Raw genomic sequence first — 24997 nt, forward strand, 5'->3', positions numbered from 1 at the left:
TCCAATATAGGCATCATAGTCAGATGCCTTTCTCGAGTAGTTGGTTACCATAATCTTAATGAGCTTTTTGGAATGAAAATCTCTTGTGTAATTGAACGTCAAATGCAGGTAATCGAATGCTCTATCCTTTTATGAGCTTCTATTTTAGAAAGTGTAATTAGGTAATCGGATGTCATATGTAAGACGTACAAAACTAAGCTATCCCAAACTCCAAAACAGGATGTACAAATCCTAACTCGAGTGCTATTCTTACACTAAAAAACACATGAGTCACCCAAGCTTAAAAAAACCCCAAAGTGCTCGTCTCACTTTATAACAAACAAGATATGTGTTTAAGATCATTCACTGATCAAATTACACAAAAATAAACTCATTACAAACTTGTCTCATTAAAATAGAAAAAGGATTAAAAACATATTTGGCCCCTAAACTTTATAATTTTGGTCACATTGATACCTAAGAAATTTTTCTATCACATTGGTACCTAAATGTTCAAATTCGTTATCACGCTGGTACTTGAGACTAACACCATTAGATAACCTTGCTGACGTATAATGAACGTCCCAAAACTTACTAACACGTGTCAAAGAAGTACAGTCATGCCTCATCATCAATGCCACACCATGCCTACATCATCTTTAAAAGAAATTTTCAAAAAATTCTTAAAAATTCTAAAAATTTTTTAAAAAATTTTAAAAATTTTATAACTTTAAAAATTTTAAAAATTTTTAAAAATTTAAAAAAATTAAAAAAATTCCAAAAAATTCCAAAAATTTTTTAAAAACTATAAAAAAAATCTAAAAAAATTTTGAAATTTTTTTTAAAATTCTAACAATTTTTTCACAAATTCTAATAATTCTAAAATAATTTTAGAAAATTCAAAAAAATTAAAAAATTAAAAAATTAAAAAATTAAAATTCTAAAAAAATTTTAAAAAATTTAAAATTTTTAAAAATTAAAAAAATTAAGATTTTGAAAAATTTTAAAATATTCTTAAAACTTTTAAAAATTTAAAAAATACTAAATTTTCTAAAAATTCTAGAAAATTGTAAAAAATTCAAAAAATTAAGGGAACTTAAAATTTTTCAAAAATATTCCAAATTTTAAAAAAAATTCAAAAGAATTCAAAAGAATAAAAAAATAAAAATAAATTAGGATTTTTATAAAATTTAAAATTTTGTTAAAATTCAAATAAAAAATAACAAAATCTAAAAAAAAAACTAAACTAAAAAATATTTTGAAAAAAAATAATTTTTAAACAATTAAATTTTTTTAAATTCTAAAATTTTTGCATTTTTTTAAGCTCACAATTTCAATTTTTTATATATTTTTTGAAATTTGTTTTTATTTTTATTAAATTTTTAGGTTGTTTATTTTTTTTTTCAATTTTAAAAAATGTTTCAAAATTTTTAAATAATTAATTTTTTCATAAATTTTTAGAAATTTTAGATTTTTTTTATTTCAGTTTTTTAAGTTTTTGTGATTTTTATAAAACTTTAAGAAAATTTATTTTTTTACTTTTTTATTTTTTAAAATGTTTTCAGAATGTTTAAAATTTTATAAATTAAAATAATTTTATAATTTATAAAATAATTCATAATTTTAATTTATTTTAAAAAATTTTAAATTTTTAAAAAGTTTTTATGAAATTTTAAATATTTGTTTGCAAACCAAAAAAATTTTAGAATTCTTTTAGTATTTTTTATAATTTTATAATTAAAATTTTATTAAATTTTAAAAATTTTTAAAAATATTTTAAAAACTTTTTCAAAATTTTTTTAGAATTATTTTGAATTTTTATAAGTTTTAAATTTTTTTGAAGTTTTTAAAAAATTTTTTATAAATTTTTAGAATTTTTTAAAAAAATTAAAAAATTCTAGAATTTTTTAAAAATTTTTTAATAATTTTTATAATTTTTGAAATTTTTGTGAAATTTTTGAAATTTTTTTGAGTTTTTCTTTTAAAGATGACTTGGATTTATGATGTGGTGCTTATTAGACTTTTTGACAAATGTCAGCATCTTATTAAATATTTATGCTATATCAACAAAGTTAACTAACAACATTAGTCTCAGGTACTAATATGATAACAAATTTGGACATTCAAGTACCAATGTGATAAAAAAATTCTTTAAATACCAATGTGACAAAAATTACAAAGTTCAGAGGCCAAATATATATTTTACCCATAGAAAATTTACATAAAAAGATTCATTGAAGAGGATAATCTTTTTATTTTGAATGTTTTAATCTTTTTTATAGCTCAATTCCTTCTTGTTCTTTAACCTTTTTGGATGAATTTATAGGAGAAAGACACATTTTAGCTATTAGATAATTTATTTGAGTAATGAAAATGGAAGATCTCTTGCCAAAAGTGAAAATAGAGCTATTGGTGCATGATTTCCTCAAATATGGGCATCGAAAATCGAATGCCTTTCTTGAGTAGTTGGTTGTTATGATCTTGATGAGCATTTTGAAATTAAAAAATCTTTTGTGTAGTCGAATGCCAAATGTAGGCAGTTGAATGTTCAATCCTTTAATGAACTTCTGTTTCAAAAAATGTTCTTAGGTAATTGGATCCCATATGCAAATAGTCAAACGCCTTAACACTTCTTGCTTCTATTTTGAAATTACCTTTAAGCAGTTCTAAGGTAGCTGTAGGGCAATTGGATGTCTTAACAAAGTTATGTTTTTTTCTTGGCCTTTTCTTGCATCGTTTAATTTTAATTACTTTAATACTTTTCCAAATCAATTTGTCTTGATTTTAGCCACCTTTAAAAGTTGTTTATCTCATATTTGATTTTTGGCTTCACATCAAGATTGATTTGCTTCCTCAAAATAAATTTCTTGAACAACATCTTGTAACATTCACTTTAAAACTTTCTTCATCTTCTATATTAGGTTTTCCTTAATACTTGATTAAACGTAAATCTTCATGTACTTGAGTTAATCACTTGATAACAAATGGTTGAGCCTAAAACACTTAATCAAACTCATTAGACAACCAACAATAAAAGGGTTTTGGTATCATAAAAAGCACTATGGGTTCAAATGACTCAACATTGTGTTTTACTTTAACAAAATTTTTATTTTGAAAAACTTGTTTTGAGCTCTAATGTTTTTAAGAAATTAAATTATAAGATAAGAATCAATATTTGTTTTTTTTTATATATATATTTATAGAGTTTATATTTAACGCACTGTTAATATATAAATGTTAAACATTTGAATCACACAATGATAATTCATAAAAAAAATTAATTTTAAAATTTTAAAATCTTAAGAAACAATAACAATTAATCTTAAAAATATATTTATAATTAATTTTTTTATTAAATATCTTTATGTGATTTTTTATAATAATACTTACGATGCATCAAATATAAATATATATTTATAACTTCTTTTTTCAAAATTGAAATAAAAAATTTCTACTTAATTCAATTTTCATGTTACTTGATATGTTATGACATATGTCAAACAAATAGTGCTGGCTTTCATGTAAGGTTAGATTTAATATAAACGTAGACCAAAAAATTATTTCTTATAATATTAAAAAATATATGAATTAACATATTATTTTTAAATTATAAAATCCAAAACGGCGTGCATGTCAAACTTTGTGAATACCACTACAATTGGCGACATATCATTTTTCAAGACAATTGCACGTGCAGGCTAAACGACAAAACTTAGTGCATTTTTAACGGAAAAAATATATAAAAAAGACTCAAAAAGTGCGCTGCACACTGTTTTCCTTTCGGCTTTCATCGCCAAACCCACCATTAATGACAGTTGGAAACCGAAGCTTTTAATCTTCGAGTGACCCTCGAATGGTTTTCATGCTTGTTGATTCTTTAATATCCATAGTCGCATGCAGCCAACCAGGTATTATACTTCTTCACTTTTCCCTTTCTCTTTTGCAATTATTTGATTTCAGAATCTGTCTCAGGCCGAGTTTTGATCTCTTCAGTCAGGGGATTGAATACGATCTCTGGGTCTAAATCTGATGACGAAAAGGAACTCTCCTTGAATTTTCTTTTTGATTGAATTTTTGTTTTACTTGAATTTTTCCTTTTTGTTTTTGTTGTTAAATTATGGGTTAATATCTAGAATTGCAACTGAATTATCGTAAATGTAAATGTTGAAAATTTTTAATTTAGTAGTTGAATTATAAATTTGTTAATTAATATGATACTAAGAAAGCTATTTGTCAGCCACTAGTTCAAGGACAATTTGTGACGTTATCTCTGGTTTTATTTTACTCTATTTTCGCCAACTTCCAGTCTGATTTATTTGGCAATCAAGTAAATAGATTTCAAGAAAGACAACCAAAATCGGCGGACTTATTGCTTCTCATGAAAAAGAAGGAGATGAGGAGAGGTTATAATTTCAAAAACACAATTGCTTTTGTATTTTTGGTGGTGTGCTTTTGCTGTACCTTGGTGATGATCATTTCAATGCTTAAAGTTCCAGATGCAGCAGTAGGCAATAAAGCATTGCCCTTTCACAAGAACGTAAACATTCTTAAAGCCACTGATAATGGCAACTCATCACTTGGTACATTTGGGAACATGATGATTCAGATGCTACCCCAAGATCTTGCTTTCACTGTTTTTATCCCTTCGGAAATAGCTTTCGAGCGCGATTTAAGGTTACACGCGAACGATAGTTTGGTTGGGGAAAAGATGAATGACACATATGCGGTGATCTCTCGTGTGTTAGGTTTCTCAGCTGTTCCTCGCACTCTTGATTCAGCCATGGTGCCTGCAGATGAAGAGGTGTCCTATGATTCATTGTCGGGGTTCACATTGTTCATTTCAAAGGATGTAGGAGGAGTGCTGGTGGTTAATGGAGTGAAGTCAGACAGGGTTGATTTAAGGAGAGGGAAGCTTGTTATGCATGTTATGGATGGTGTTATTATGGATGCAGAGTTTGAGCAGTCGGTTCAGCCTGATTTTGATGGAACCGATTGAGTTAAGGAGGCTGGTGAGGGCTGTCTGGAACAATGGCTGGATAGCTATGATTGCCCAGTCTTTTTTATACAGTTTCACAGGCGAAATTTGATCCATAAAGAATTCAAAGATATAGTCTTGTTTTGCCTCTTTATTTTGTCAATCTGCAATTTTTGTATAACTGATGGACAAAATGAAAGATTAAGAGCAGCAGTGAAGCAGTACTTGCTGCGGTTCATCAAAACAAACTAAAGAAAAGAAGGCACATCTTTGAGCTGAGTGTTGTATTTATGTTGACGGATTAACAAAGTTATTTTTGGTCTTCATTATATTTGGTTAATGTCAAGTTAGGGAGTAATTGTATTGATACCAATTTAAATATACTCAAATCAAGCAATATGATTTTAGATTAAATGTAATTTCATTGTTATTTGTTTGCGTCGACATATGAGATGAATCGGTGTTTTCTAACAAAAAAATGTCTCTACTCTCACCTTCTAGTCATGTTTGATATATAGAATTATTTATAAGATAAGATAATAATTATCACATATCATGTTTAATTTGTATCTAAAAAAAGGGATATGGATTATAAGGAGGTTTAATATCCATTTGGTATAGAATATTTCAATCCTCCTCAAGTGGAGAGGATTATTTTAATCATGAGATTAAACATACATGTCTAATTATACATTTAAAAATTATATCAATAATTTAAATTATATAAACTTTGAGAAAAGATAATTTTGACAGATAAATAAATTATTCTATCATATCTTTTACATGTATCAAGCATAAAATAAGACGATATTATTTAATTTAATCTTATTTATAATATTATCTTATCTTATCATATCTTGTGTACCAAACCTGACCTTTATATATTATATTATATTATATTTATAAGTTATATTTGATACATAGAATTATTGATAAAATAGGATAATAATTATTTGATATCATATTTAATTTGTATATAAAGAGAAGGATAAGGATTGCAAAGATGATTAATATCTTATTGAGATATGATTATTCAATCCTCTCCAAGTGGAGATGTTTATTTTTAATTAATGAGATTAAACTTATATGTTCAATTATACCCTTAAAAATTATATCAATAACTTCAATTGTATAAATTTTGAGAAAAGATAATTTTGACAAATAAATAAATTATCCTATATAGTCATTGCATATATTAAATACAAAATAGGATGATATTATTTAATCTAATTTTATTTATAATATCATCTTATCTTATCCTATTATAATCTTATGTACTAAACATGACTATAGATCATACTTGATGTATAGGATGATGAATAGGATATGATGATAATCATCCTATAGTATGTTTGATTTATATATAAAGAAAAAAAAAGAATTATAAGAAAAATTAATCCTCTTAGTATATGATGATTCAATCATTTCAAAGTTGAGAGGACTATTTTTAATCTGTGTGATGAACTTATATGTCATATTATACCCTTAAAAATTACATCAATAATTTAAATTGTATAAACTTTAAGAAAAGATAATTTTGACCAATAAATAAATTATTCTATCCCAATTTTGTATTCATCAAACACAAGATAAAATAATATTATTTAATCTAATCCTAATTATAATGTTATTTATCATATCTTATCATAATCTTATGTACCAAATATATCCATAATATATTAAATATATTTATATATAATTTACCTTTTAGATTTCGTAACTTTATTTAAAACAAAAGACAAAAAGTAATTCTCTTCCAAAATCTCTTGAGATCATCACCTCTGACAACAACGCTAACGATATCACACAGCGATAGTAACTCCGATAACTTCCATAACATGAATTTGAACTCACATCTGCATTTAAGTAAGCTTTTATTTTAGTTTAATATTGTGTTAGTTAAATGGTAAGATTAGTCTTTCTATCTTAATATGTTCAATTAGATTCATTTAATTGTCGAATTTAATCAGATTATTAACGATTCAAACTTTTTTTGTAAAATTGATGACATGACATTTTAACTTTTTGGACATGACATTTTTACTTACGTGATTGTTGACTTTGCTGACATGTAAAATTCACGTGGTAAAAAATGATGATGTGATAAACTTTTTTAACATGTCATCTTTTTTTCACGTCAACTTTTCTTAAATTATACGGCTTGTTCCTATACATTAGTTAATTGGTAAAATTAGTCTTTCAACCTTAATGTGTATTTAGATTTGATCCGTATACATTAATTAATTATTGAATTTAAGATTTGATCTAAAATAACATATAAAAAATATAAATTATTAATTCAACTATGACATTTTTTTCTATTTAGATACAATTTTTTTGGATATTTGAATTATTAATTGGACTTAATTTGACAAATTGGGTTAATCTCAAATTAGATTATAAACCTAAAATAAATTAAATTATATCTTTTCTTTATCTTTTCTTTATTTATTTATTTTGATTTTTCATTTTTTGTTAGTTTCTATTTTTAATATTTTTGAAATATAAAAAATAAAAAAAAGATTAAAAATAAAAAAACTTTTAAAATGACAAAAATGTAAAAGTTAGTTCAAGACCCATAATCAACAAAATCAGATACACAATCAACAATAAGAGCAATTAGACATTTTATTTGTTTCGAAAATTTTTTTGATATTAAATGAGTTTCAAATTTCATCTCGATGTTAAGTTCTAAAATCATTTTTGAATTAATTGGATTTTAAGCCCAAATTTAGAAGTCCAAAAATATTTTATTTATTATTTATTAATTTATTATTATTTAATTTGTGAAAGTCAAGAAATCAAAGTCAAAAAAAAAAAAAAAAAGGAAATCAAAATTGAAAAAATTAAGGAAATATGAAAATTTTTTTGTTTAGATTGGTTTGGAAAAATTTTAAAAATTCAATAACAATTGGTTTTTGGGATTGACGGTTTTCAGGTTATTTAGATAAATTTTTTCTTTAATTGTTAAATTTTTAATCAATGATTTCTAAAAATCTTATTGAAATATGAGTTCATTGAATTAGACTTGTAAAGAAAAATAAGAGAAAAACGAGGACGACAGAGGAGAAAAAAGGAAATTTTAAAAAAAATGAATTTCTTGTTTTTATAACAATTAAAAGGATGCCATTTTATAAGATAGATCTAATATAGCTCATGTATTAGCCTATACATTGATTCTGATTACAACCCGATCTATTTACATTGAAAATTTTTTTATCCTTTATTTTAGTTTACTTTTTCTTATTTTAAGGCAAACTTTAAACTCGATAATTAATTGATGAATAAGAATTAAATTTAAACATATATTGAGATAGAATGATTAATTCTATAATTTAATCAAAGTATAAAGATGAACTGTACAATTTAAAAAAAATTAGTGTGAAAAAACAATGATGCATCAAAAAATTTTATCACGTCATTATCTTTGATCACGTAAACTTTACATGTCAACCAAGTAAACGACCACATAAACAAAAATATCATGTCCAAAAAGTTAAAATGTTATGTCAATAATTTTATTGAAAAAAGCTTAAACAGTTAAAAATTTAATTAAATTCGATAATTAAAGTATAAAGATCCAATTTGAACATATTAAAATAAAAAAACTAATTCCACCATTCAGCTAAAACATAAATATTTATTGCATAATTTGACCTTATATAAACACCATTGTTCTTGTAAAAGTGTTTCAGTTTTGATATAAAATTTGAAGTTTCTATTGCAAAGATTCATGCAATTGTTTTTTTTTTTTTTTTATATAAAATGGAGAATGTTAGCATTCGAAATCATTGTCCATGCATGCCTACCATTTGTTATGCCGTCTAGAATAGACTGATTCTTTAGAATTCCCTTTATACGGTACAAAACAAAAAAGGAACATTTGCATACCTGAGTATTAAAAATTACAAAACATATATTTCATGGGATGGAGGCCGCTCACCCACAAGCGCTGTTGAATAAACAACCAATCTCAAAATGGCAGGGGCACGGAAAAAACAAGTTTAAAGAACAATACACAATATTCACTGCCTTTCCTTTTTTTTTTTTTTTTTAATAATTTAAGCTTAATATTCAAAAACATCTGTCTCTCTCTCTCTCTCTATATATATATATATATATATATATATATATATAAGATTGTATATACTAATCAACAATTGCTGTCAATTGGTAAAATAATGAACTCTTAATTTCAATAATCAAATTAAAACTCGACTCAAATAAAAATAAAAATAAAATTGTATATAGCAGATAACATTTCAGAAACAAATGTTTTCCTCAGTAGCAAATTACTTTCACCAATCAAAAGTAAAAGCTCCCAGTTTTTAAAGTAAAAAGGATGACAAATGTAAAGACTCCTAAAGACCTTTTTTTTTTTTTCAAAAAATCACACTTTTATTACCCAAAAACAAATGAAAATGAACTAATTGTTACACTCTGCTGTACACACTTTTCATCCTCAGTTGTACAATACAACCTAAATAGTCTGCATTTGCAAGCCCCTAATATTGCTCTATTTAAATAACTTTTTTTTAAATAAAGATAACAAAAAAACAAAAATGCAACCTCACAACAACCCTGTGACCATAATGAATACCAATTAGCTAACTCAACCAAGAACAAAACAAAACAAAAAAGAGAGAGAATAGGGAAGATTTGTCAGACATTCAAACAATCAGATGAGGAAAAATTGGTTGAAATCCAAATATTTGTCCATCAATGACGAAACAAGCTTCCTGGGAGCAGAAGCAGCTAAATAAGCACTGATGCAGTCACTTTCACTCTCGAGAAATCGACTTCTACCACTGCAGCCGAAGAAATGAGTGCAGTTAGAATGATTCACAAATAGTGATTTAAAAAAACCAAACTTGTTGATGGAAAGAACTTGTACAGATTTACAAGCAAGTCTTCTTCCACCTGCAGCCTCATTTGCAGGGGTCTGAAGAAAAAGCAGATACATCAATGAGACCTAGAACAGTAGAAGAGCCATTTTAAGCTTGTTTTGTTTCCACTTAGGCAACTTGTAGAATTCATCCTTTTTCATCCCAAACTTCTCCTTGAACTCCTCAGATGACAGGTAAGTCTACATATTTCAAATATAAAATTTCAGAGAAGCAATAATACATATTTCAAATATAAAAATTTCCGAGAAGCAATAATCATATAAACCTAGAACTAGGGTTGGCATCGGGTCGGGTTCGGGGCGGGTTTTGCTCGCCCCGAACCCGACCCGACACTATATAAACCGTACCCGACCCGACCCTATCCGAAATTAATAAAATATTATTTTTTAAATATAAATATTTAAAAATATCATTATATAAATATATATATAATTAAAAAATTAAAAAATTATTTTTATATATATATCGGGTCGGGTAGGGTCGGGTTTGCCTAAAACCAGACCCCGACTTTGTCTTCATGCTACCCGACCCAACCCCCGATTTTCAAAAAAAAAAAACCGACCCTAAAAAATCAGGTCGGACCGGAACCCGTGTACGGATTTTTTTGCCTTCCGTACCTAGAACAACCTAATAATCTTTAACTAATACAAAATACCATCTTAAAATTTACCTCTCGCTTGGTCACATCTATTTCAGAAACAGGATCTGTTGATGTTATCTTAAGAAGTTCATAAGGGTATATTGGAAGACCTTCCTCATCTTCAGCTTCACCCTCTTTCACATCTTCCTGTATAGTGAGGGATTCTAGTCTGCTGCTCATGGATTTCTCCTTGGAGTTAGGCTCTGGTGTTGATTTGGGTGTCGGTGGGCTCACTTCACCATGAAAGAAATGTACTTGAGTACAAATATGAAAATAACATAAATTTATCTCAAAATTCAAAAATTGCATACATTTCACAGATCTAGGTATGATAGTCTCTCGAGCTGATGGTGGTTGTTCGAAAGTTGCGGTAAGAGCTGCTATAGCAGCAGACTTTGTCGCAGAATCCGGGGTCCCAGATTTTGGGTAGAGTTTTCGAACCATTGGTGGAGTAGAAAGGTTCCTAGCATTAGGATTCTCAAATGTAGCTGCTAGTGCATTGAACGCAGGAGACCTTCCCCTCACACGAACTCGGTCAGGGCTGAAGGACATACTTCTGGAACGTTGTGATTTGTCTGGCACACTAGACCTTCCTCCATGTGATACAGGTGTTCTCCGCTTGGGTTTCTAAACATACAATAAGAAGTTAAATCAGAGAATTAACTCTAGAGAGGACAGTAAAAGTATCAACAAGAACAAAAAAAAAATCAGACGCACATGCGCAGATGTACCTAATCAATGAATGAAAGGGCTTGAAGGAAAAAGTAAATCCAATTTAGTTTGTTCATTTGTTTCATTTGAACCGTAAAACAATTTCGGCCACCAAATTGTTAAATGTTTAACTAAACAATAAAAAACATGTTGCATCAAAATAACCATTAATTCTTTTTTCAGAGAATCATTTGATTAATTTTTTCAGAAGTCATGACACTATTACTATATTTAATATTAGTTTTATGGATCTGCTAATTATTTGTTCTTTTTTAAATAGGTCAAACAAATTTTTTGCAGAGTACACGCAAATTAACTAGCATCAAGCATAAAAGTAGTTTGAATTTATGGATCCGACACTATATACAGATCAACATAATTGTTGTAAACCTCTAAACTGACAAACCAATCATACTTGGTTCAGTTGTGAGGACTAAGAACTGCTTATGACAAAATTTGCCTCCCAGCCTAAAAACCTTGAACTTAAAAAAAAAAAAAAAAAAGAAGATAGAAATGAACAACCATTCCACTTACTCATCCCTTTCAACCCAATATCTTGTTCTTAAAAACCCTTATGGCCTAACAAAGTTGTTACTTATGTACACACCCTAATTAATATTAAAAGGAATATGTTGAACTAATTCTATCAAACACTAAACTAAAAATAAGATCACTGAATGGAAAAGCATCATATGAATCAAACTAATAACTACTTGATTTCCGCATCTATAATTTTTCTCATTTGGTTTTGCATGATATCAGTACATTCACCAATCATTAATACCTTAGGTTTTCTGTTTAATTAAACTTCATGACTTTCAAGAGAAGCATTTTCCATATCAGGAAAACGAAAGCCAAACTAAAAAAGAAACTGCAGAGAATCATCCAAATTTTGATATGAAAGGAATTTTATGAATTACTACCAGATACCTTTGAGATTCTATGTTTCTTTTTTTTTCTTTTTGGACGACTATTTTTTGGTTTGAGTAAGTGCATGCCTCTCATTAATGATTATAAAGGACATTGTTTCACACCAATCTATGGCACTATATTCTGAAGTGATGAAGCAAAAACTGGAAGGGACAGTAAGCTACACAAATTCCACCAAAACCTCACCATATCTCTCCACACTATTTAGTACGAAAACTTCATCGTACCTGTCTCTCTCACTTGCACTCGTATATTTGTACATCTAGGTTAATGACACAATGATGCAAAAAACAGACTGGAACAAACCAATCTGGTACAATATTTAAGCATTTATCCATTCCAATCACGATGCCTCCACCACTGCATGATGGAAAGATCACTAACATAGATCTTCATTCTTCAATTAATGTTCCCACTGCATCTGGACACCAGAGTTTGTTTGAATTACTATTATTTCTATTATTGTTTCTCCTATCAGAAAAAGCCATGTTTTCTGCCCCCCCTATTAATAACCAATCATACAGACTCCCCACATTTTTTACTAAATACTACCCATACTGATTGTATTCATTTCTTTCAAAACACAAATCAGCCTGAGTTATCCAGATATTATGTTCACGTCATTGGCTATTACTTTGTAATGAAAAGTTTGATCTAGGTGTGAGCTGCAGGATGGCAATAAGCAGCTGTTCTACTAGCAAGTGTAATCATTTATGGTTAATGTCCACATCCCACTATTACTTTTATAGCACATCTTCACAGCTCTTCTCTTCTTTTCTACACAACTCCTTTCTCCCTTGCTATCTCTTTTTAAATTTAACAACTGTTGCAAAGTTGCAAAAACACTGAATCCATTCTCCTTACCATTGCATACATCCTACACAACAAGCAAAAGAAATTCCTCTACAAGACCCAAAATACAAAGTTCTCATTCATGATAGCTTCTAAACAAAGGGAATATAGTTGGCAGTGTTTTTGGCACCCTCACTACCTGCCAAACTTCAGTTAAAACAATGACTGTCATTCTGAACCAGAGAAAGAAAGAGAAGAGCTGAAGAGTGCAAACAGCAGCACCACTATATTCTGCAGCTGCAGCTGCAGCTACAGCTATTATATAACAAAAAATATCAAGAAGACAATTTGAAGTAATCATTTCTAGAAGATACTTCTCCTGCAAACCTCTTATGTCAGCATTTTAGCTTTCACATATAACACAACTAACCTGATCACCCCCCTTTTATCCTTTGGAAAAGAAAAGGGGGAAAAGGATAATAAGGAAAAAAAAAAAAAAAAGATGCATCCACACCTTTTTTTTTCACAAAGAAACAGCAAAAGAAGAACATCAAACATGTGCCAAACAAATAACTAATAAACATGTTAGTAGTGATCACCACAAACATTTATTCCTTCTGAACATACCATATCATGGACAGTTTACATTTTACAGAAAGTAATTTAAAGAAAGACTCTTTGGAGCTGCCTATTCTTAACAACTGTTTCAAATCTCTCTGATTATAGCTGTATTACCAAGGTGATGCATGCATTAATAGAAAAAAATCAGTCTCAGATGCAACAAGTCGAAAGAAAACTATTCTTTTTTAATTTAAGGGGTAGTTCTTTGGCAGACAGAACATGCAAGGGTTCCTTTCTAAAATTATCATGTGAGACTTAAGAAAATATATTCAATATCTATAGCCTAGAAGTCATGATACATCATGTAAATGTACAACTTTGCGCTTGCATAGTGATCGCTCAATATAAAGAGCAGAGAAAGTTCTACTAATCTGAAAGAGTAAATGAAGTCTTACATCTGTTATTGGTGTACCCCCGTTTTTTACTATGGTAAGTTTCCTTTGAAATGAGTTTCCATGCATCTGCAAGCAAATAAAAACACTAAGAGCATTGCAAAGATAAATCAACCATGACCGCATCTCATGCAGTGGTACACACTTACCGTGGACTTTGCAGAATCCCATGTGAAGAAACGCGTGAAGAAGGGTGGTTCACTCCCTTCCATGACTATGTATATTGGAGCCTCACGAGATAAATTTTCTAAGAGAAAATCATGCTCAAGAAATTTCTGTGCAACAACAGAAGGAAAGGTAAGAACACACATTGCAGAACCAAGCACAAGCTATTTCAAATTCTTAATAGACATTGTACCAATTAACCATTAGGGACAAGTCAATTTACATCTTTTGAAGTTTTATGACTTAAAATAAATATAGTGCTACTAGACATCCATAATTTGTCGATGAGTGAAAATAATACCCTTAAAAAGGAGAGCTTAACTATAGTTTCCACCTTCTATGCAACCAGTTGATCTTACCTCACCAACAGTCAGGGCCTGCAATTTATTCTTGGTATCCACCTGTTGTCCAACCCAGACAAAGATGTCTGAGTGACAATCTAGGATGAATATATCTTCAGTCATCAAATCATCCTGGCTGAAGTTATATATCTCCATCACCTGCAATAGAACTTCAGTTCAAACCAAGGGTGCAGATAAAAGACAAGAAGGTACAACATTGTTTTCCTTATTTTAGCCTTTTTTTCTGCAATATAATGCCAATAAGTTCAAAGCATTATATTCATAATATTGTTGCAATACAACAAAAATTAAGCGCACTTAACATTTATGAGCTGTGCTAACATGAGCCATAACCGGATGGTACATATAAAGTTACAAAGAGATTTGATAAATGGTTATGCTGTCAGAACCAATATATAGGAAATTAAAAATTCAAACCACATAAAACATGGTCTATACTGTGGGTTTAGAAGTAGCTGAAAAGTAGATACACACCTTCAGATTCCCTGCAGATTGGAGTGCAATTCGTAATTACCATGACAATGAAGAAAGATAAGGAATTAGAAAATTACAACTACAAATTAAAAATTTACATTTCTAGATTTAAGAGACCATGAAGTAAAACCTTCTAACCATCAGAAAGAGTTACCAATACCTTTCGAAAATGTACAAGAGAATAGATGAGGATCGCTTTCAGGTTCCCTTGAAATCTTTTGACTTGGGTATTCAGATTTTCCTCCTAGTAACTCCCAAAACTGCTCAGATTCTGATCCTTCCTTTTGTGGCTTGGGTTGTAAATTAGGCTGGAGATAATCAAAAGGGTATCATAAGCAAAAAAAACAAAAAGGAACCCCACCAATTAGACATAAACATGAATAGAAACTTAAAGACCCAAATTGACAACTCAAATAACCGAATCTAAAGTGATTCATAATATCCAATACAAATAAATGCAACCTATCCACTTAGCCTTACTATTCCATCAAGCCTAAATCAAGTTCTGAGGAAGTTGCCTAAAAATACACATCGAACCTTTATGAGATCTAGCTGTCTCTCAACAAGCCCCTGGTCATCTGGGGAAGTTAGGTTTCCAGCCCATGTAAAGACAGTGGAACCACTATGTAATATGTAACAGTAGGAGGAGTTCAAAGATGACGCGACCTGATAGAAGTTAAATAAAGAAAAAGGGAAAAGAGCATAAGTTCCATTCTGTACACAAAATAAATATACTGCAGAACAAATAATTGGATTTAAAAATAAAAATATAAATGCAACCATTAAAAATACACAATTGATCCCCAAATGAAGGCTAAGTAGAATACAAGGACTTCTTTGACAGTATCATGGTTTAAATTAAATGAGGTGAAGTTTCAGATACATATTGTATGAAAAGTCAATAACAATATAGACATCGACTGATTACATACCCTGATTAGAGTTATACTTTAAATTCCACAGATTTTGCATACAATTTCCCTCCCCCTCCTCCATCCCTTTCTGGTTTTTTATTAAATAAACATCATATCTGAATTCATTTAAAAAGCATCCAACCACAATGGAACAATTTTAATATGTATCTATCCATTTTATATGATGCATAAAGGTAAAAGTACTTGCAACTTTTTAGGGACTCAAGCTTTCATGTTCCTATAGCATCTGATGCCGTAAACCTTTGCACCTGATTTTCAAAATAAGGACCAATTTAAACCTTTTAAAACATAAATGGAAAGTTTGAATGGGAAAACCCCTAAGGGAGGCCCAATGAAAAAAATGATGATTAAACAACATTCATCAGATAGAATTGTAACCTTATTTTCTCTAATTGGGTTAAGTCAGGGGCAACCAAGGTTTTTATGTTGAGTTCAACTCTTTTTAAGCTAAACTTTAGCAGATTAATATAGCATTACTCATAATCCGCAGCTAGTAAAGCCGTTTAGGGAATGTTGTTCTAAATTTATCTTATCTGCCCCTTTGAGTTATTTTGTTATTTCTCCCCAGGTGGATAATGCGTGCAAACCACAGAGGGATGCCATAGATCAAACACACAGAAAAGGTAGAACATGGTCTAGTCACCTTTGATCAAATCAGAAGCAACAAAATGACTACCAGACCATAGTCAATTGGAAATGTTACACCTTCTCCCACAAAAATAATAATTCTATCAGAATCATACTGGTTAAGAGTTCCGAAGGAAACAAATATATAGTAGATAAAAACTTGGGACATACTGCTTCAACTTGAATTGCTTGCATGTTATCAGGTCCAGAACCCTGTACTCGAAACAGTGCAACACCATCTTCCGTGTATGTCCCATCTGGGATTTCTTTCTCAGCAATGTAATTCTTGTATCCATTACTAATACCACCCTGACGAATTTTACATAATTGAACTAGTCATCTAAAGAAAACCTCAAAGTATAAGTATGAGCATCCATTGAAAGAAGTAAAATTTACAAATAAAAATTCCTCAAACCTTAAACACAATAAAGCTCTGGAAGATTGAAAAGAATTGAATCGGTTCACTTCCTTCATGGATTAGAGCCTGATAATCAGATAAGATACCGTGAGAAGAAAAATAGAAAGGTATAGAAACAATAACTTCAGCAATACAACAACGCTCTAGGTAAAAGAAAACTACATGGGCAGCCAGGAACTTCATCGATTCAACCATTTTGCTTGCCAAAGAGACAGCAGAAACTCTTTCTTCCTGTTAAGCAAAAATGCATAATTAGTAAACTAACAACAATAATACAAGCATTGTACAAAAATATAGCATGATAAATACAAACACATGGCAAATAAGATATAGGTATAGAAGGAAAAGTCACATCCATGGTACATATATGTGTTCGCTGTAAATGGTGATAAATAATCACAGAAGAAGATGCTTAAAAAGGACACCATCTAATCAAAGACAAAAAGTTTAAAACAAATAAGTTTGCTCTATTCACAAGCAATGTTGCCTCGAGCAGAATGCTTAACAATTAAGCTTATTTTCTAATGTTAATTCCAATTACATAACTTTTCATGATTGTTCTATAAGTGTAAAGGGACTCACCATTAAGACAAGGTATACTGATCAAATTTAGACAATATAAACAAGTTTCCCCATGATCACATCATGAATCAAGCCCACATGCATAGCGAATGTTGTAATTGATCTTTATCAGAATATCATAGCAGAGAGAAGTGGCAAATTTCGACCCAATCCAAATGACTCATTAAATGCATCAAAAACCAAACCAGACCCAATCCAAATTTACTCTAGAAGTCACCAACTCAAACCTGGTCAATCAAACAATATGAATTCAACTGACATAGAAAAAACCTTGATTGCTATCAAGCAAAGTAAATGTGGCAAAACCAGATCCAAGAAACCAACACAACCTATCTAAATGAGTCAAAAAGTCAAAGCCCAAATTCTGAAATGATCAAGAAAGTCAATACCTGAAATCACACAACTCCAAAACTGACTAGCCCAAGTGCCACATTTACAATAGACTATAGTAGCCTTCTATTCAGTCAATTGACAAGAACTGACTCGCAAAAGCTTCTATTCCAACTTGCAGACATTAGCTTAATGATTTTACATATTTAGAATTAAAAAATGCATAACACTCAAGATAATAATATGCAGACAAATGATTAATAATCCCAAACAGGGCTTTAGCTTGATCATCTTCCATTTTATGTTTCCACAAATTCTTGATACTCAAATGTGGAAAGCAGCAGGTTTGTATCATCTGAGCTGTAAACATTAAAAAATAGAGAGAGCCTTAAAGCTGATCAGATTCTACATAGATAAGAACTTGGATTAAACTTAACCATTCTACATTGCTACAAAGTATTTTTTGGTTCATAATCATCTGCAAAGGCATCAAAAGATGAAATTCATAATGAAAGGAAAAGGAAACAACAGATCCAGACATCCAAAATTATTAATTTCCTTTTCTCTTTATCAAAAAATTGGGTCAAATTTCAGAATTTGGTCCCTTTATTACTTCTATTTGGCCATTTTAGTCCCCCTACCCAATTATAATGAATTTAATCCTTATGCATTTATTGAAACTCAATTTAAGGACAATTGATAACATCAAAACTGAAGTAGAGGGACTAAAATTGTCAAATTGAAGTAGTAGAGGGATCAAATTCAAACTTGGACCAACAAATTACTAATTTCTGCAGCTGTCCTTTCTATCAATTTTGAGTTGGAAAAACTCAGCTTCATTCAGTAATTAGAACTGCAGAAGTTCATAATAGTTAAACAAAAAATGTTTAAAAGGAAAATTTGAAAAAGAAGAAAAGTTCCACCGGAGAGAACTAAAGCAAGCAACAGAAACAGAATGATGATCTCTAATGCAACTTCCAAAACATATCAAAGTAAAAAGTCAGTCATTCATAATGATATTTCATAATACAGGCACAGAATCTATGGTTGAAAGCATAATGGCACTCAACTCAACAATTTTAGGAATTGAGAGAAAAAAAACAGTTAAATAATGTTTAACCACCTCAACACTCTGCTTTCCAAACCATGTTCCTATAAGATACTCTTCTTTGTCTTCTCCAGGATAGGAATACTGAAAAATATAGCAATCTCCGCTGTAAAATTTTGACTGATCAGAAGCTGGAAGGAGAACTTTTTCCTGACCATTCACACGCCAAACCTGCGCAGCCAGATCAATGCTACCATCAGTAAACTGGCATTAAACTCATGGTCAATATGCTACATATAATATGTCCATAGTATTGAGAGAAAAGCATCACTGCCACTCAATCCAATCATAGTTAGCATATATATATATATATGGGGAGAGAGATTGCCCATTGAATGCAGATTCAAAACACTCATAGAGCATTACAAAAAAAATTAAAACTGTGATTGTCCAGGGAATAATCATAGGCTCTATAGTTTTTTTTTTTTTTTTGAACTTTTTTTGAGGGTGTCTCTGTATGTACATGTATATGATGATACCCAAGCTTTCTAAACAAAAACTTCAACCATTTCCTCAATGTGTGTGTGTGTGTGTGTATGCAGGTATGTATGCATGTATGTATTAGTTTAGGTAAAATATAAAAAGTAACCAGTATCACTCATTAACTACGAAAAAGGAAACATAAATACCTGCTTAAATGCATAAGATTTTGCTAGGAGGGCCTGGCAGGGATCACCTCCCCTAGCTTTTGAAGATTCAACAAGTAAGATGTATTCCCAACTAAGAAAGGGGTAAAATCTTATTTTGGCACCCCCAAAAAATTTTTAATATAGCCCCTCTATGGGAAATTTATAAATATTATAGTAATTCATAATTTATTATACCCAATTATTAACTTGATATTTTTTTACCTTTTTTTTGGGATAAGTAAATTTTTTTTAATATAAATAGAGCACAAAGGAACCTGATATATAAGAACAAAGATTGCTATATGTTGAAGCAAGATGTAACAAGTCTAAAGACAGAACAATAAAAAAACACTTTACAAAGATATAAACCCCTCATTGGAACCAAAAAGATGAGCTAGTAATGTTCTTCAAGAGCTTGGAATGGCTGCTGATCTTCAGTGTAACAACCTCAAAGGTAAATCTTTTTTTTAACCTTTGTATAATATAAATATTATTGCACATAATCTTTTAACTCATATTATGAATTTTTTTTCTTTCCAATCAAATAAAATAAACAAATTGATATCATATATTTTGGTAACCAGTTTCTTACTTAGTTAATAACAGGAAAAAAAAAAAAAGGATTTTATCATTTTCCATGCAATTACTTTACTATCTGAATTTAGTGTTTTCAGTTTTTGCTTCTACTTTAATCCTATTCAAATATATATTACTTTAATCTCATTGGAACATTCCCCCGAGACAAAATTTCTAGCTCCAATGTCTAGAGGGAGCAAGGCAATAAGGGATCTAGATACATACAAAGATTCAGCACACAGAATATCCATACAAAAGTAAGTAAAAATATACCTGCAAATTTCCTGTGCAATCAATATGTGGTTGGGGTTCTTCCTTCACCGGAGCAGCTTTTAAAAGACCCTTGACATTCACCCCCTGGCGTTGTAAAAGAGCTACAAAAACCATTAAAATATGTTAATGATAAGTTTTTCAAGTTGACAATGGTAATAATAATTATTTGATAGCTAAAACAATAAAAATCTCAAGCAAGGATAATTCATACTGCAAAGACAACAATATTGCAAGATATTTCAGTTACCGACCAGCAACTTTGCCTCTACCATCCTCAGTAACAGCAACATTGGTCACCTGGGGCCAGGACTCAAACTTCGACCGAAATATAACAGTCTCAAATCCCTCAATTACACGAATTATGTGGGATTTCGGTCTATCAGAACTGCAGATTAACTCCTGCTCAGTGACATCAACAATGCAAAAGGAGTGAATGAGAAATCCAAATAAAAGTTGGTCTAAATCACCTTAGAAAGTTATTACCTCTGCTGCTCCACTTGCACTCTTTCTTTCATCAAGAGATGTATTTCTTCCCATCCAAACAAAGACTTCTAACCCACAATCCATAATATAGCATTTATTAGTGTCCAACAACTCTCTTGTCAAGGAATCAGCCTCAACAGGCTTGGCCTGCCCCTTCTCAACACTTGAAAAGCCAATATAATCCAATGAGAAAAATTTTCAAAATACAAAATTATAATAGCACAAAAAAAAAATTTACTAAATACAGAAGTACTTTTCTTTCCACGAAAGATAACTCATTGACCAATTTAGAGAGAGAAAAATTGCATTTGTAGAGGTAATCAAGCTAACATCGGTTGACCAACAGCATACCACCAAACCAAGACAAAATTTTACCTCAATAGCTTGGTTGGATGAGACTCAACGGTCTTGTCCTCATCACTAGCAGTCTTCCTTGGAAGTGGAGCAAAGCCACCAAAGAATCCCCAAAATTCTCCAGTTTCAGCATCAGCCATCAACTTTCCATCCTCTGCATAGAGTAATTAGATAGAAATCATTAGTTTGTACACAATTATCCACTTGTCACTCCATTCATCTTACTCTTCTCTTTCTTCATGATCTGAATCTGTTAGTTTACTCACCAATGGCAGCTACCTCACATTTCCCGTCATGATAAGTATCTTTAATGTATTGGACAACTTCTAGGGCTTTTGCCCTCTCTTGGATTAATGAATTGGAACCATTAAATTGAAAAATCTTAGACTTGGTATCCAGTATAAAGATGTCATCATGGTTGAGTGAGGATCGAGCAAAAGGAACCTGCCACGACACGTCATCAACTTTAGAAAGAAAAAGGATTAAATCATACTCAAGATGAGAATCTTCAGTCCTTAAAAGATCAATGAGGTCCAAAGACTTGCCTCTTTTACGTGGACAACATGTTTGCCTCTACACACAAACAAACGTGTCTTATGTTCCTCTTCCTGAACATGTTTGAATCCAGACGCAACTCCACCTTCCTGGGGTATGATACATGGCTTGAAATAGGAAAGAAACTTCTCAGTTTCATGACCCTGCACTTCACGATATTGAACAGCACGCCCTCCAAGAGCAGCATCAAGTTCAACGGTCTTGACAGCAGCTGCACCAGCTTCATCCTATGTTAAACAAGTTGTGGTCACAAAATTGATCTGATGTTTTTTAGTTCAAAATTCAATCTATTACTTGCTGAAATGTTAAGAGTTGAAAAAGTAAAAAGAAAATTTTGGGAACAAGATTTACCTGAGTTGTATCTTTACCCAGCCAGTAGTGGATATCATGACGTAAAGCACCACTTTTTAAGGCAGTTGTCTGCACCAAAAAATAGTTATATTAAAGTACATAATCAGAGAATGAGAACTTGGATGTATATTAGAGCCTCAAACCAGAAGTATAATCTAGTAACATATAAGTACTCAATTTTTATGCATAACACCAATGGAAATGAAACAACAGCATCAGCCAAATTCTTAAGACCTGGCAAAGTTTATCATTAAAGCCTCTAACAGACTCTTTTCTCCATTACCATGGCCTTTTAGCAGTCCCATTAAAGATAATAATAATAACAAGTTCACAAGCTTCAAATTTTGGTGCCAAAAGAAACATGCAACATGTAAAAATCCAATTTGATACTTCCCAACAAAATAACTTGCCTTCAAAATAACATAGGAATCCCCTGTGAAAAATTTGCCATAAGATGACTTTGGAACAGGAACAGGGCGGAAGTTTTCAATGCGCCAGATTTCAATTCCACTGCACACTGTTAAGGAGAATAATTCATGAAGATGAGCAACTCAAAAGCATACCCAAGATTAAAACAGCAGAAGATGTGATAGTTGTTTGCATTCTCTAATTTGTCTCCCTACACTAAATGTACAACCGAAATTTACTAGAAAAAATTATACTTTAAGACTATCGATCTAAAGACCAGTAAATAATCACAATGATGATCCATGTAACACTGCAAGTTTCAAAAAGTGAAGGATACGCTTTTTGCCCGGCTCCCTGGAAAGCTGGATCTAAATCTCTCATGGAAACTGCCATACTATTTATGCAGCTTCAAATTTAATGTTTTGATCTTCTAGGTCTTAAGCTGGAGGCAAGAAATAGAATTAACCTGAAAAATGATTGGCAGCATTTATTGAGTATGAAATAGATAAATAAATTAACACAGGAAGAGAATATAAAGAAAAGAAAAAACAATGCTCCCTCAGAACACTGTTCATGGTATTGCTGTTGAAAAGGTGATCAAATTTATGAATCAAAATTCAAATAAGTAGATTACAGAATCCAGGTTACACCTAATTCCTGATTGGTTGCAGTGTTCAATTCTTTCCTGGTGCGCTTACCAGCTAACAAGAAGAGCAAAGTAGCTAATAGCTGGTAAGAGGAGAGACATATCAGCAATTAAATCTTAAACAGTTGGAATCAGTTAAGGCATTACAGACTTGTAATCCCTAGTTCTAACTGGTTATAATGCCTTTTTGCTTCTCTTAATCAGCTCTCTTTGAAATTCTTACTCCCATTTTAAACCTTATAAGTAATTTTAGTTGGCTGACATAAGATCAACTAAAAGACAAAATTTTAAAATTGCATATAGGTCAGCCAAATAGATCCGCTAAGACCAAGTTTAGGCTCCCAGGGGTTCCCACTTGACAAAGCAGACTACTTGCTTAGCTGTCCAGTCCTAATGATACCATGTTCCAGATATCCAGAAAGAATTTTCTAAATATATTGGAATTCCAACATTCTAACTCCTTGTTACAGATTTTACAATTTCCTATGTATCGAAATTCAATGTCATGAAAGTGACAGAAAGACCATATATTATTGAAATTCACACCAGAGGAACAAAAACAATGATAAACCACGGTCCCTATAACCAGTGCCTACAAGGCAAAAATCAGGCAAAAGTAAAATGAAGTTAATTCATCCAAGATGGGCTGCACTTTTAAGTCCCAACACATCATCAACAAATCAGATCAAATCTTTACAAACCAAAAACAAAGGCATAACACAAAACAACCCAAAAACATAAAAACGTTCAAACTTTGCAAAGCTCAACAACCCAGAAAAGTCATTGATTAAACTATATATCTTCTTGAATTTAGCAGATAGAACATTAATTCTAAATACCCAAATTCCAAATATCCACAAAAAGTGAAAATATTTTTTAAAAAATACCTGGTGTTGAAGATGATAATATGAAACCAACCCAGAACCCAGATCAAAAAAAAAAATTGAACAAAAAATAGACAAAAATAATATTAGAGTGTTTCAAGATTAAAAATCTGAGATTGAAAAAGAGAGAATTGGAATAGAAGTTTTAGGGAGGGAGAAAGAAAGCATGAGTTGTAGAGAGAGAAAAGTTGGAGAGAGAAAGAAAGAAAGAGAAGGGTAAAGGGCTTGGGCGTTGGAGGGAATGATGAGTGCCAGGCGTGCTTATCACTAATGGCAACCCAAAAGAACAAGCCAAAGTAACTCAAAATGAACTGTAAAATCTAATGAATAATTAATTAATTAATAATAAATCTCATTTATACAGTGAAAAAAGTTTATTATTAATAATGCAGGTAGAAATATTTAAAGATCCATCAAAGTACAGTAAAACAAAGCCGAAAAATTTAGGATTGTGGGGTTGATTCCTTTTGTCATCAACAGGTTAAAATTTGCTGCTTCATTCATGCTTCTTTTTTTTTTTTTTTTTTTATCTTTCATTTTAAGTTTTGGGATTTGTTTTGTTTAGATAAATTACATTTACCGTTTCATAATTATTAGAAATTGGGTTTTCAATGGAACAGTAAAAACCTCAAAAAAAAAAAAAAGAAGATTAGAAATGCAAAGAAAGTATAAAAAAGATTAAAAGGGTTATTACCTTTCTTTATGGCCTTTTCATTGTTTTACAGACAGAATTTGTTCTCGTCGTTGTTGACGCTGATGATGATCATCTCAGAATCTTTGTGTTTCGTAAGAACATGGATACTTATTTTCTTTATTAGATTTTTTTATTTTATGTAATTAAAAAAGAATTAATCTAGAATTAAGAAAATTTGAATTAAAAAAAAATATTT

General features: G+C 30.5%; 2 protein-coding genes across 9 annotated transcripts; one reads left to right on the forward strand and one right to left on the reverse strand.

Annotated features, from left to right (window-relative positions):
- Positions 1–3732: 3732 nt before the first annotated feature.
- On the forward strand, positions 3733–5398 carry LOC111302362 (uncharacterized). 5 transcript variants are annotated; one of them, XM_022898287.2, is made up of 2 exons: positions 3733–3887; positions 4286–5398. In XM_022898287.2, exon 2 carries the CDS (start codon positions 4358–4360, stop codon positions 4973–4975), a length of 618 nt encoding a protein of 205 aa, XP_022754022.1. In that variant the 5' UTR covers positions 3733–3887; positions 4286–4357; the 3' UTR covers positions 4976–5398. The 5 variants fall into 5 exon arrangements, with proteins under 5 accessions (XP_022754022.1, XP_022754020.1, XP_089600411.1 ...); XM_022898285.2 differs by having other exon boundaries at positions 3734–3887; positions 4315–5398; XM_089744285.1 differs by having other exon boundaries at positions 3735–3887; positions 3973–5398.
- Positions 5399–9306: 3908 nt separating this feature from the next.
- On the reverse strand, positions 9307–24341 carry VLN5 (actin filament bundling protein P-115-ABP protein). 4 transcript variants are annotated; one of them, XM_022897666.2, is made up of 24 exons: positions 24111–24341; positions 22915–23043; positions 22580–22679; positions 22170–22238; positions 21809–22045; positions 21530–21707; positions 21285–21417; positions 20910–21072; positions 20678–20825; positions 20427–20527; positions 18964–19119; positions 17091–17159; positions 16926–16994; positions 16682–16819; positions 15486–15614; positions 15109–15256; positions 14949–14959; positions 14472–14612; positions 14097–14222; positions 13951–14016; positions 10813–11128; positions 10532–10734; positions 9849–10040; positions 9307–9762 (listed from the first exon to the last, which is right to left on the reverse strand). In XM_022897666.2, exons 2-23 carry the CDS (start codon positions 22968–22970, stop codon positions 9927–9929), a joined length of 2871 nt encoding a protein of 956 aa, XP_022753401.1. In that variant the 5' UTR covers positions 22971–23043; positions 24111–24341; the 3' UTR covers positions 9307–9762; positions 9849–9926. The 4 variants fall into 4 exon arrangements, with proteins under 4 accessions (XP_022753401.1, XP_089600691.1, XP_089600692.1 ...); XM_089744565.1 differs by adding an exon at positions 23228–23306 and having other exon boundaries at positions 20678–21072; XM_089744566.1 differs by having other exon boundaries at positions 9518–9762; positions 9857–10040; positions 20678–21072.
- Between the last annotated feature and the right edge of the window lie 656 nt (positions 24342–24997).

Source organism: Durio zibethinus, chromosome 15, assembly GCF_047325235.1.
Source record: "Durio zibethinus cultivar Kanyao isolate XHJ-2024 chromosome 15, ASM4732523v1, whole genome shotgun sequence".
Classification (NCBI taxonomy): Eukaryota; Viridiplantae; Streptophyta; class Magnoliopsida; order Malvales; family Malvaceae; genus Durio; species Durio zibethinus.